The 14,036-nt window shown below is 52.2% G+C and overlaps 1 protein-coding gene across 3 annotated transcripts in view; it reads right to left on the bottom strand.

Annotated features, from left to right (window-relative positions):
• LOC143958445 (protein sel-1 homolog 3-like) overlaps positions 1 to 14,036 on the bottom strand; it is a 235,941-nt gene that overhangs the window by 162,440 nt on the left and 59,465 nt on the right. For all 3 annotated transcript variants that reach the window (XM_077467819.1, XM_077467818.1, XM_077467817.1), the window contains exon 7: positions 7,341 to 7,473. In XM_077467819.1, coding sequence (XP_077323945.1) covers positions 7,341 to 7,473 — 133 coding nt within the window. The remainder of the gene's footprint in view (positions 1 to 7,340; positions 7,474 to 14,036) is intronic.

The raw sequence follows: 14,036 nt of genomic DNA on the forward strand, positions 1-14,036 counted from the left end.
AGGGATTTGGTCCCAGTAGAGGGACAGTTGGAAGGAAAGACGGAGGAAGGGATTTGGTCCCAGTAGAGGGACAGTTGGAAGGAAAGACGGACAGAGGGATTTGGTTCCAGTAGAGGGACAGTTAGAAGGAAAGACGGAGGAAGGGATTTGGTCCCAGTAGAGGGAAAGTTGGAAGGAAAGACGGACGGAGGGATTTGGTCCCAGTAGAGGGACAGTTGGAAGCAAAGACGGACGTAGGGATTTGGTTCCAGTAGAGGGACAGTTGGAAGGAAAGACGGACGGAGGGATTTGGTCCCAGTAGAGAGACAGTTGGAAGCAAAGACGGACGTAGGGATTTGGTTCCAGTAGAGGGACAGTTGGAAGGAAAGACGGACGGAGGGATTTGGTCCCAGTAGAGGGACAGTTGGAAGCAAAGACGGACGTAGGGATTTGGTTCCAGTAGAGGGACAGTTGGAAGGAAAGACGGACAGAGGGATTTGGTCCCAGTAGAGGGACAGTTGGAAGCAAAGACGGACAGAGGGATTTGGTCCCAGTAGAGGGACAGTTGGAAGGAAAGACGGAGGAAGGGATTTGGTCCCAGTAGAGGGACAGTTGGAAGGAAAGACGGACAGAGGGATTTGGTTCCAGTAGAGGGACAGTTAGAAGGAAAGACGGACGGAGGGATTTGGTTCCAGTAGAGGGACAGTTGAAAGAAAAGACGAAAGGAGGGATTTGGTCCCAGTAGAGGGACAGTTGGAAGGAAAGACGGACGGAGGGATTTGGTCCCAGTAGAGGGACAGTTGGAAGAAAAGACGGATGGAGGGATTTGGTCCCAGTAGAGGGACAGTTGGAAGGAAAGACGGACGGAGGGATTTGGTCCCAGTAGAGGGACAGTTGGAAGGAAAGACGGACGGAGGGATTTGGTCCCAGTAGAGGGACAGTTGGAAGAAAAGACGGAAGGAGGGATTTGGTCCCAGTAGAGGGACAGTTGGAAGGAAAGACGGACGGAGGGATTTGGTCCCAGTAGAGGGACAGTTGGAAGAAAAGACGGAAGGAGGGATTTGGTTCCAGTAGAGAGACAGTTGGAAGGAAAGACGGATGGAGGGATTTGGTCCCAGTAGAGGGACAGTTGAAAGGAAAGACGGAAGGAGGGATTTGGTCCCAGTAGAGAGACAGTTGGAAGGAAAGACGGATGGAGGGATTTGGTCCCAGTAGAGGGACAGTTGGAAGGAAAGACGGACGGAGGGATTTGGTCCCAGTAGAGGGACAGTTGGAAGGAAAGACGGACGGAGGGATTTGGTCCCAGTAGAGGGACAGTTGGAAGAAAAGACGGAAGGAGGGATTTGGTCCCAGTAGAGGGACAGTTGGAAGGAAAGACGGACGGAGGGATTTGGTCCCAGTAGAGGGACAGTTGGAAGAAAAGACGGACGGAGGGATTTGGTCCCAGTAGAGAGACAGTTGGAAGGAAAGACGGATGGAGGGATTTGGTCCCAGTAGAGGGACAGTTGGAAGGAAAGACGGACGGAGGGATTTGGTCCCAGTAGAGGGACAGTTGGAAGGAAAGACGGACGGAGGGATTTGGTCCCAGTAGAGGGACAGTTGGAAGAAAAGACGGAAGGAGGGATTTGGTCCCAGTAGAGGGACAGTTGGAAGGAAAGACGGACGGAGGGATTTGGTCCCAGTAGAGGGACAGTTGGAAGGAAAGACGGATGGAGGGATTTGGTCCCAGTAGAGGGACAGTTGGAAGAAAAGACGGAAGGAGGGATTTGGTCCCAGTAGAGGGACAGTTGGAAGGAAAGACGAACGGAGGGATTTGGTTCCAGTAGAGGGACAGTTGGAAGGAAAGACGGACGGAGGGATTTGGTCCCAGTAGAGGGACAGTTGGAAGGAAAGACGGACGGAGGGATTTGGTCCCAGTAGAGGGACAGTTGGAAGGAAAGACGGACGGAGGGATTTGGTCCCAGTAGAGGGACAGTTGGAAGGAAAGATGGACGGAGGGATTTGGTCCCAGTAGAGGGACAGTTGGAAGAAAAGACGGAAGGAGGGATTTGGTCCCAGTAGAGGGACAGTTGGAAGGAAAGACGGACGGAGGGATTTGGTCCCAGTAGAGGGACAGTTGGAAGAAAAGACGAAAGGAGGGATTTGGTCCCAGTAGAGGGACAGTTGGAAGGAAAGACCGACGGAGGGATTTGGTCCCAGTAGAGAGACAGTTGGAAGAAAAGACGGACGGAGGGATTTGGTCCCAGTAGAGGGACAGTTGGAAGAAAAGACGGATGGAGGGATTTGGTCCCAGTAGAGGGACAGTTGGAAGGAAAGACGGACGGAGGGATTTGGTCCCAGTAGAGGGACAGTTGGAAGGAAAGACGGACGGAGGGATTTGGTCCCAGTAGAGGGACAGTTGGAAGGAAAGATGGACGGAGGGATTGAGGGATTTGGTCCCAGTAGAGGGACAGTTGGAAGAAAAGATGGACGGAGGGATTTGGTTCCAGTAGAGGGACAGTTGAAAGGAAAGACCGACGGAGGGATTTGGTCCCAGTAGAGAGACAGTTGGAAGAAAAGACGAAAGGAGGGATTTGGTCCCAGTAGAGGGACAGTTGGAAGGAAAGACGGACGGAGGGATTTGGTCCCAGTAGAGGGACAGTTGGAAGAAAAGACGGATGGAGGGATTTGGTCCCAGTAGAGGGACAGTTGGAAGAAAAGACGGAAGGAGGGATTTGGTCCCAGTAGAGGGACAGTTGGAAGGAAAGACGGATGGAGGGATTTGGTCCCAGTAGAGGGACAGTTGGAAGAAAAGACGGAAGGAGGGATTTGGTCCCAGTAGAGGGACAGTTGGAAGGAAAGACGGACGGAGGGATTTGGTCCCAGTAGAGGGACAGTTGGAAGGAAAGACGGACGGAGGGATTTGGTCCCAGTAGAGAGACAGTTGGAAGAAAAGACGGAAGGAGGGATTTGGTCCCAGTAGAGGGACAGTTGGAAGGAAAGACGGACGGAGGGATTTGGTCCCAGTAGAGGGACAGTTGGAAGAAAAGACGGAAGGAGGGATTTGGTCCCAGTAGAGGGACAGTTGGAAGAAAAGATGGACGGAGGGATTTGGTTCCAGTAGAGGGACAGTTGAAAGGAAAGACCGACGGAGGGATTTGGTCCCAGTAGAGAGACAGTTGGAAGAAAAGACGGAAGGAGGGATTTGGTCCCAGTAGAGGGACAGTTGGAAGGAAAGACGGACGGAGGGATTTGGTCCCAGTAGAGGGACAGTTGGAAGGAAAGACGGATGGAGGGATTTGGTCCCAGTAGAGGGACAGTTGGAAGAAAAGACGGAAGGAGGGATTTGGTCCCAGTAGAGGGACAGTTGGAAGGAAAGACGAACGGAGGGATTTGGTTCCAGTAGAGGGACAGTTGGAAGGAAAGACGGACGGAGGGATTTGGTCCCAGTAGAGGGACAGTTGGAAGGAAAGACGGACGGAGGGATTTGGTCCCAGTAGAGGGACAGTTGGAAGGAAAGACGAACGGAGGGATTTGGTCCCAGTAGAGGGACAGTTGGAAGGAAAGATGGACGGAGGGATTGAGGGATTTGGTCCCAGTAGAGGGACAGTTGGAAGAAAAGATGGACGGAGGGATTTGGTCCCAGTAGAGAGACAGTTGGAAGAAAAGACGGAAGGAGGGATTTGGTCCCAGTAGAGGGACAGTTGGAAGGAAAGACGGACGGAGGGATTTGGTCCCAGTAGAGGGACAGTTGGAAGAAAAGACGAAAGGAGGGATTTGGTCCCAGTAGAGGGACAGTTGGAAGGAAAGACGGACGGAGGGATTTGGTCCCAGTAGAGGGACAGTTGGAAGGAAAGACGGACGGAGGGATTGAGGGATTTGGTCCCAGTAGAGGGACAGTTGGAAGGAAAGACGAACGGAGGGATTTGGTTCCAGTAGAGGGACAGTTGGAAGGAAAGACGGAAGGAGGGATTTGGCCCCAGTAGAGGGACAGTTGGAAGGAAAGACGGACAGAGGGATTTTGTCCCAATGGAGGGACAGTTGGAAGGAAAGACGGACGGAGGGATTTGGTCCCAGTAGAGAGACAGTTGGAAGGAAAGACGGACGGAGGGATTTGGTCCCAGTAGAGGGACAGTTGGAAGGAAAGACGGAAGGAGGGATTTGGTCCCAGTAGAGGGACAGTTGGAAGGAAAGACGGAAGGAGGGATTTGGTCCCAGTAGAGAGACAGTTGGAAGAAAAGACAGACGGAGGGATTTGGTCCCAGTAGAGAGCCAGTTGGAAGAAAAGACGGACGGAGGGATTTGGTCCCAGTAGAGGGACAGTTGGAAGGAAAGACGGACGGAGGGATTTGGTCCCAGTAGAGGGACAGTTGGAAGGAAAGACGGACGGAGGGATTTGGTTCCAGTAGAGGGACAGTTGGAAGAAAAGACGGAAGGAGGGATTTGGTCCCAGTAGAGGGACAGTTGGAAGGAAAGACGGACGGAGGGATTTTGTCCCAGTAGAGGGACAGTTGGAAGAAAAGACGGAAGGAGGGATTTGGTCCCAGTAGAGGGACAGTTGGAAGGAAAGACGGACGGAGGGATTTGGTTCCAGTAGAGAGCCAGTTGGAAGAAAAGACGGACGGAGGGATTTGGTCCCAGTAGAGGGACAGTTGGAAGGAAAGACGGACGGAGGGATTTGGTCCCAGTAGAGGGACAGTTGGAAGGAAAGACGGACGGAGGGATTTGGTTCCAGTAGAGGGACAGTTGGAAGAAAAGACGGAAGGAGGGATTTGGTCCCAGTAGAGGGACAGTTGGAAGGAAAGACGGACAGAGGGATTTTGTCCCAGTAGAGGGACAGTTGGAAGAAAAGACGGAAGGAGGGATTTGGTCCCAGTAGAGGGACAGTTGGAAGAAAAGACGGACGGAGGGATTTGCTCCCAGTAGAGGGACAGTTGGAAGGAAAGACGGACGGAGGGATTTGGTTCCAGTAGAGGGACAGTTGGAAGGAAAGACGGACGGAGGGATTTGGTCCCAGTAGAGGGACAGTTGGAAGAAAAGACGGACGGAGGGATTTGGTCCCAGTAGAGGGACAGTTGGAAGGAAAGACGAACGGAGGGATTTGGTTCCAGTAGAGGGACAGTTGGAAGGAAAGACGGAAGGAGGGATTTGGCCCCAGTAGAAGGACAGTTGGAAGGAAAGACGGACAGAGGGATTTTGTCCCAATGGAGGGACAGTTGGAAGGAAAGACGGACGGAGGGATTTGGTCCCAGTAGAGGGACAGTTGGAAGGAAAGACGGAAGGAGGGATTTGGTCCCAGTAGAGGGACAGTTGGAAGAAAAGACGGACGGAGGGATTTGGTCCCAGTAGAGGGACAGTTGGAAGGAAAGACGGACGGAGGGATTTGGTCCCAGTAGAGGGACAGTTGGAAGGAAAGACGGACGGAGGGATTTGGTCCCAGTAGAGAGACAGTTGGAAAGAAAGACGAACGGAGGGATTTGGTTCCAGTAGAGGGACAGTTGGAAGGAAAGACGGAAGGAGGGATTTTGTCCCAGTAGAGGGACAGTTGGAAGGAAAGACGGAAGGAGGGATTTGGTCCCAGTAGAGGGACAGTTGGAAGAAAAGACGGACGGAGGGATTTGGTCCCAGTAGAGGGACAGTTGGAAGGAAAGACGGACGGAGGGATTTGGTCCCAGTAGAGGGACAGTTGGAAGGAAAGACGAACGGAGGGATTTGGTTCCAGTAGAGGGACAGTTGGAAGGAAAGACGGACGGAGGGATTTGGTCCCAGTAGAGGGACAGTTGGAAGGAAAGACGGACGGAGGGATTTGGTCCCAGTAGAGGGACAGTTGGAAGGAAAGACGGACGGAGGGATTTGGTCCCAGTAGAGGGACAGTTGGAAGAAAAGACGGACGGAGGGATTTGGTCCCAGTAGAGGGACAGTTGGAAGGAAAGACGGAAGGAGGGATTTGGTCCCAGTAGAGGGACAGTTGGAAGGAAAGACGGACGGAGGGATTTGGTTCCAGTAGAGAGACAGTTGGAAGGAAAGACGGACGGAGGGATTTGGTCCCAATGGAGGGACAGTTGGAAGGAAAGACGGACGGAGGCATTTGGTTCCAGTAGAGAGACAGTTGGAAGGAAAGACGGACGGAGGGATTTGGTCCCAGTAGAGGGACAGTTGGAAGGAAAGACGGACGGAGGGATTTGGTCCCAGTAGAGGGACAGTTGGAAGGAAAGACGGAAGGAGGGATTTTGTCCCAATGGAGGGACAGTTGGAAGGAAAGACGGACGGAGGGATTTGGTCCCAGTAGAGAGACAGTTGGAAGGAAAGACGGACTGAGGGATTTGGTTCCAGTAGAGAGACAGTTGGAAGGAAAGACGGACGGAGGGATTTGGTCCCAGTAGAGGGACAGTTGGAAGGAAAGACGGACAGAGGGATTTGGTCCCAGTAGAGGGACAGTTGGAAGGAAAGACGGACGGAGGGATTTGGTCCCAGTAGAGAGACAGTTGGAAGGAAAGACGGACAGAGGGATTTGGTCCCAGTAGAGGGACAGTTGGAAGGAAAGACGGACGGAGGGATTTGGTCCCAGTAGAGGGACAGTTGGAAGGAAAGACGGACTGAGGGATTTGGTTCCAGTAGAGAGACAGTTGGAAGGAAAGACGGATGGAGGGATTTGGTTCCAGTAGAGAGACAGTTGGAAGGAAAGACGGACTGAGGGATTTGGTTCCAGTAGAGAGACAGTTGGAAGGAAAGACGGACTGAGGGATTTGGTTCCAGTAGAGGGACAGTTGGAAGGAAAGACGGACTGAGGGATTTGGCCCCAGTAGAGGGACAGTTGGAAGGAAAGACGGACGTAGGGATTTGGTCCCAGTAGAGGGACAGTTGGAAGGAAAGACGGACGGAGGGATTTGGTCCCAGTAGAGAGACAGTTGGAAGGAAAGACGGACGGAGGGATTTGGATCCAGTAGAGAGACAGTTGGAAGGAAAGATGGACGGAGGGATTTGGTCCCAGTAGAGGGACAGTTGGAAGGAAAGACGGACGGAGGGATTTGGTCCCAGTAGAGGGACAGTTGGAAGGAAAGACGGACGGAGGGATTTGGTCCCAGTAGAGGGACAGTTGGAAGGAAAGACGGACGGAGGGATTTGGTCCCAGTAGAGGGACAGTTGGAAGGAAAGACGGACGGAGGGATTTGGTCCCAGTAGAGGGACAGTTGGAAGGAAAGACGGACGGAGGGATTTGGTCCCAGTAGAGGGACAATGGTGCTACATAGAGGACATGTATCTGTCTCGGTCACCTCGGGCTCAGTACAAAGCACCATACAAGGAGAAGGATTTCTTGTTGATCATGTGATTGTCATTCTGGAATCTCATTGGCTGATAAGAACTGTCACTTTTTAGCTCACCTTATTGATGGCCACCATCTTGTTCCTGTAGTAGATGCTGGGTCCATAGAAGGCCTTTATCCCACGAACGTACTTACACCCGCCCAGGTGGAACGTTCCAGAAACATCGGAGAGAAGAACATGATCCGGGAACCTGTCAGAATATAGAATATTGTCTGCTTTATGCCTTTCATTGGGACCCTCAAAATTGTCTCCATCTTCACCAGTGCAGCTGTAAAGATTCCCTCCCTGTTCCACTCTTACAGCAAAGAAGCCCTTCCCATACCACACCAAACACTCTCAAAGTCTCCGTATGTTACAGAACCCCTCACAGGTCTATTCACCTATTTTACAGTACTTGATCCTAAAAACATGCCGCAGTTTTACCCCTGTTACAGGAAAGAACCCCTCCCTTTTACAACTGAAGTGGAATTTCTGGTTAAACAGATGCATTGTCAGCTAGGAAGTGATGGAAGTGGAATTCAGGGAAAAGGAAAACCCCTCCCCCCTTCCGAAATCCTATCCTATCTACCCTGTAGAAGGTAGGTGTGTGTACTTACCTATTCTCAGGCTGCACCAGTCCAGTCACATGATCAGCCAGCCGCAGCTGCAGGGGAGAGGAGGGAGAGCGCTCAAATAATGGCTGCAATACCAGCACGATGGTGTCACAAATAAGCCAACTATGGCCCATCGATTGTCAGTGCTCCCTCCTCTCCCCTGCAGCTGATGCTGGCTGATCATGTGACTGAAATGCAGCAGCCTGAGGATAGGTAAGTACATACACCTACCTTCTACAGGGTAGTGAGTGTATCCAATCTCCTGCCAGCTCTCAGAATACCCAATCAGTGCCTGCATCTGATTGGATGACACCTCTGATTGGAGATTGGATGACACGTCTGATTGGATGACACGTCTGATTGGAGATTGGATGACACGTCTGATTGGATTGATTGGATGACACGTCTGATTGGAGATTGGATGACACGTCTGATTGGATTGATTGGATGACACGTCTGATTGGAGATTGGATGACACGTCTGATTGGATGACACGTCTGATTGGAGATTGGATGACACGTCTGATTGGAGATTGGATGGCACGTCTGATTGGAGATTGGATGGCACGTCTGATTGGAGATTGGATGGCACGTCTGATTGGAGAATGGATGACACGTCTGATTGGAGAATGGATGACACGTCTGATTGGAGATTGGATGACACGTCCGATTGGAGATTGGATGACACGTCCGATTGGAGATTGGATGACACGTCTGATTGGATGACACGTCTGATTGGAGATTGGATGACACGTCTGATTGGATGACACATCTGATTGGAGATTGGATGACACATCTGATTGGAGATTGGATGACACGTCTGATTAGAGAATGGATGACACGTCTGATTGGAGATTGGATGACACGTCTGATTGGAGATTGGATGACACGTCTGATTGGATGACACATCTGATTGGAGATTGGATGACACATCTGATTGGAGATTGGATGACACGTCTGATTAGAGAATGGATGACACGTCTGATTGGAGATTGGATGACACGTCTGATTGGAGATTGGATGACACATCTGATTGGAGAATGGATGACACGTCTGATTGGAGAATGGATGACACGTCTGATTGGATATTGGATGACACGTCTGATTGGAGATTGGATGACACGTCTGATTGGAGATTGGATGACACGTCTGATTGGAGATTGGATGACACGTCTGATTGGAGAATGGATGACACGTCTGATTGGAGATTGGATGACACGTCTGATTGGAGAATGGATGACACGTCTGATTGAAGATTGGATGACACGTCTGATTGGAGATTGGATGACACGTCTGATTGGAGATTGGATGACACGTCTGATTGGAGATTGGATGACACGTTAAGAATCCCTTCACCGGTTGCACTGATACTTCATTTACAGCTAAGAATTCTTCCTGGTCTAAAGAACAGCAGTCAGAATTGATTTTTTGAAAAACAAGTAGAGTTAATGCTCGGGAAGGGTTAAAGCCTCTGCCAGGTGTCCCCATTAGGAAGACTTCCCATTACTTCCTGTCCTGGTGACTACAAAGGAAGTGCATTGAATCTCCTCATTGGGGACACAGACAGCAATAAAAACTTGACTAAAGCTCTTCCTTCCCCACTTCACCCATAACTGAACAATGTGGCTGGAGTTCCACTTTAAATTCCAGAGACTGCTGAGCACCATTTTCAATGTAAGTCTTCCCATCCGGATGTGTCAGGTGCCAACTGATCACCATAAACTCATACAAAGCCGTCTGCAGACATTCCGGGAGAATTGTCCTCCAAACATTCCCAGAAACCTGAGGAGGAAGTGCCGGCGGTATCCTGAGGGCAATGTGGATTTCTTGGCAGAGACCTGAGGAGGAAGTGCCGGCGGTATCCTGAGGGTGATGTGGATTTCTTGGCAGAGACCTGAGGAAGTGGCGCTGGTATCCTGAGGGCAATGTGAATTTCTTGGGTGAGACCTGAGGAAGTTCCGACGGTATCCTGAGGGCGATGTGAATTTCTTGGGCGAGACCTGAGGAAGTGCCGGCGGTATCCTGAGGACGATGCAGATTTCTGGACGGTTCCTTACAGTCTACAATCACCCCTAAATGCTCATCATATATTATGTCTTTCAATGGCATCGCAAGTATGTGGAATTTACGTTATGTGATTGCTGTGTCACATTTACTAAGGCTGTGCCTTGTATCTGTATGTCAGATAGTACAATCAACACCCTTGCTACACAATTGCTGAGCGAAACATTTAGCACATGATCAGCCTAGAGAGCGCTTTAAGATGTATACCATTTAGCCTGACATGGTGAGGGCGCTATACCTCCATTTTCCATAAGAGCTCGCTACATGCCAACAAAGAGCTGAACCAATGACCCAGAAAGTAATGGAGACAGAGGGGTTAGAAACTGGATGGTGGAATATGGGTGTAGAGATGAGCAGTTCAAAAGGGATGGTGGGGGGTGAAGAGGGGGGAGGTGGAGAAAAGTGCAGGGGTGGTTGGAGGTCAAGGAGTGCAGAGTAGAGTGTTGGAGAAGGGGTGCAGAGTTGAACGGTGGACAAGGGGTAAATAGGTGAGAGGTGGGCAAGAGTACAGTGGTTGATGAGAGAATAAGGGGTGCAGAGTAGAGTGGTGGACAAGGGGTGCAGAGTAGAGTGGTGGACAAGGGGTGCAGAGTAGAGTGGTGGACAAGGGGTGCAGAGTAGAGTGGTGGACAATGGGTGCAGAGCAGAGTGGTGGACAATGGGGGGAAGAGTAGAGTGGTGGACAAGGGGTGCAGAGTAGAGTGGTGGACAAGGGGTGCAGAGTAGAGTGGTGGACAATGGGTGCAGAGCAGAGTGGTGGACAAGGGGTGCAGAGTAGAGTGGTGGACAAGGGGTGCAGAGCAGAGTGGTGGACAAGGGGTACAGAGCAGAGTGGTGGACAATGGGGTGCAGAGTAGAGTGGTGGACAAGGGGTACAGAGCAGAGTGGTGGACAAGGGGTACAGAGTAGAGTGGTGGACAAGGGGTGCAGAGTAGAGTGGTGGACAATGGGGTGCAGAGTAGAGTGGTGGACAATGGGTGCAGAGTAGAGTGGTGGACAAGGGGGGAAGAGTAGAGTGGTGGACAAGGGGTGCAGAGTAGAGTGGTGGACAAGGGGTGCAGAGTAGAGTGGTGGACAAGGGGTGCAGAGTAGAGTGGTGGACAAGGGGTGCAGAGTAGAGTGGTGGACAAGGGGTGCAGAGTAGAGTGGTGGACAATGGGTGCAGAGTAGAGTGGTGGACAATGGGTGCAGAGTAGAGTGGTGGAAAAGGGGTGCAGAGTAGAGTGGTGGACAAGGGGTGCAGAGTAGAGTGGTGGACAAGGGGTGCAGAGCAGAGTGGTGGACAATGGGTGCAGAGTAGAGTGGTGGACAAGGGGTGCAAAGTAGAGTGGTGGACAAGGGGTGCAGAGTAGAGTGGTGGACAATGGGTGCAGAGCAGAGTGGTGGACAATGGGGGGAAGAGTAGAGTGGTGGACAAGGGGTGCAGAGTAGAGTGGTGGACAAGGGGTGCAGAGCAGAGTGGTGGACAACGGGTACAGAGTAGAGTGGTGGACAAGGGGTACAGAGCAGAGTGGTGGACAAGGGGTGCAGAGCAGAGTGGTGGACAATGGGGGGAAGAGTAGAGTGGTGGACAAGGGGGGAAAGAGTAGAGTGGTGGACAAGGGGTGCAGAGTAGAGTGGTGGACAAGGGCTGCAGAGTAGAGTGGTGGACAATGGGTGCAGAGCAGAGTGGTGGACAAGGGGGGGAAGAGTAGAGTGGTGGACAAGGGGTGCAGAGTAGAGTGGTGGACAAGGGGTGCAGAGCAGAGTGGTGGACAAGGGGTACAGAGTAGAGTGGTGGACAAGGGGTGCAGAGCAGAGTGGTGGACAAGGGGTACAGAGCAGAGTGGTGGACAAGGGGTACAGAGCAGAGTGGTGGACAAGGGGTGCAGAGCAGAGTGGTGGACAAGGGGTACAGAGCAGAGTGGTGGACAAGGGGTACAGAGTAGAGTGGTGGACAATGGGTGCAGAGTAGAGTGGTGGACAATGGGTGCAGAGTAGAGTGGTGGACAATGGGGGGAAGAGTAGAGTGGTGGACAAGGGGGGGAAGAGTAGAGTGGTGGACAAGGGGTGCAGAGTAGAGTGGTGGACAAGGGGGGGAAGAGTAGAGTGGTGGACAAGGGGTATGGGGTTAAGCAGTGGAAAAGGAGTGGAGGGGCGAGAGGTGGACAGGAGTGGATGAAGGACAAGGGGTTGACAATAGAGCAGTGGACAAGGGGTGCAACAGAGTTGAGTAGACAAGGAGTGCAGGGTTAAGTGTTGGAAAAGGAGTGAAGAGGTGAGAGGTAGAAAATAGTGCAAGGGTGTTGGGAGAACAAGGGGTGCAGGGTAGAGTGGTGGACAGTAGAGTGGTAGACAAGGGGTGCAAAGTTTAGCAGTGGAGAAGGGGTGAAGAGTAGAGTGGTGGACAGTAGTGTAGTGGACAAAGGGTGCAAGATAAAGCAGTAGAAAAGGAGTGCAGGGGTGAGAGGTAAACAGGGGTGGAAGGAGGACAAGGGGGCAGAGTTGAGTGGTGGACAAGGGGTGAGGTGTACAGGAGTGCAGGGGTGGAAGGAGGACAAGGGGTGCAGAGTTGAGCGGTGGACAAGGGGTGAGAGGTAAACAGGGGTGGAAGGAGGACAAGGGGTACAGAGTTGAGCGGTGGACAAGGGGTGAGAGGTAAACAGGGGTGGAAGGAGGACAAGGGGTACAGAGTTGAGTGGTGGACAAGAGGTGAGTGGTGAAAGGTGTGCAGGGATGAAGGGGTGAGAGGCGGACAAGAGTGCAAGGGTAAATTTAGGACAAGAGGTGTAGAGTTGAGTGGTGGAGAAGAAGTGAGAGTTGAGAAGTGGATGGTAATGCAGGGGTGGTGGGAGAACAAGGAGTGCAAAGGTGAGAGGTGGATAGGAGTGCAGGGGTGGATGGAGGAAAAGAGGTGCAGAGTTGAGTGGTGGACAAGGGGTGCAGAGTTGGGTGGTGGACAAGGGGTACAGAGTTGGGCGGTGCACAAGGGGTACATAGTAAGGCGGTGGACAAGGGGTGCAGAGTTGGGCGGTGGACAAGAGGTGCAGAGTTGGGCGGTGGACAAGAGGTGCAGAGTTGGATAAGAGTGCAGGGGTGGATGGAGGACAAGGGGTGCAAAGTAGAGTGGTGGACAAGGGGTGCAGAGTAGAGTGGTGGACAAGGGGTGCAGAGTAGAGTGGTGGACAAGGGGTGCAGAGTAGAGTGGTGGACAAGGGGTGCAGAGTAGAGTGGTGGACAAGGGGTGCAGAGTAGAGTGGTGGACAAGGGGTGCAGAGTAGAGTGGTGGACAATGGGTGCAGAGTAGAGTGGTGGACAATGGGTGTAGAGTAGAGTGGTGGACAAGGGGTGCAGAGTACAGTGGTGGACAATGGGTGCAGAGTAGAGTGGTGGACAATGGGTGCAGAGTAGAGTGGTGGACAAGGGGTGCAGAGTAGAGTGGTGGACAATGGGTGCAGAGTAGAGTGGTGGACAAGGGGTATGGGGTTAAGCAGTGGAAAAGGAGTGGAGGGGTGAGAGGTAAACAGGGGTGGAAGGAGGACAAGGGGTACAGAGTTGAGTGGTGGACAAGAGGTGAGTGGTGAAAGGTGTGCAGGGATGAAGGGGTGAGAGGGGGACAAGAGTGCAAGGGTGAATTTAGGACAAGAGGTGAAGAGTTGAGTGGTGGAGAAGAAGTGAGTTGAGAAGTGGATGGGAATGCAGGGGTGGTGGTAGAACAAGGGGTGCAAAGGTGAGAGGTGGACACGGGGTGAGAGGTGGATAGGAGTGCATTGGTGGATGGAGGAAAAGAGGTGCAGAGTTGAGCGGTGGACAAGGGATGCAGAGTTGGGCGGTGGACAAGGGGTGAGAGTAGAGAAGTGGACAGGTGTGCAGAGTTGGTAGGAGGGCACAGCATGCAGAGCTGAGCGGTGGTCAAGGGGTGAGAGGTGGACAGGAGTGCAGGGATGGATTGAGGACAAGGTTTTCAAAGTTAAGTGATGGACAAGGGGTTAGTAGAGAAAGGGTGGACAGGACTGCAGGAGTGTATGGAGGACAAGAGGTGCAGAGTTAAGTGGTGGATAAGCAGTGCAGAGTTGAGCAGTGGACAAGGGGTGCAGAGTCGGGTGGTGGACAAGGGG

This window comes from Lithobates pipiens, unplaced genomic scaffold, assembly GCF_037356315.1.
Source record: "Lithobates pipiens isolate NorthernLeopardFrog02 unplaced genomic scaffold, aLitPip1_a1.2 Scaffold_106, whole genome shotgun sequence".
Lineage (NCBI taxonomy): Eukaryota > Metazoa > Chordata > Amphibia > Anura > Ranidae > Lithobates > Lithobates pipiens.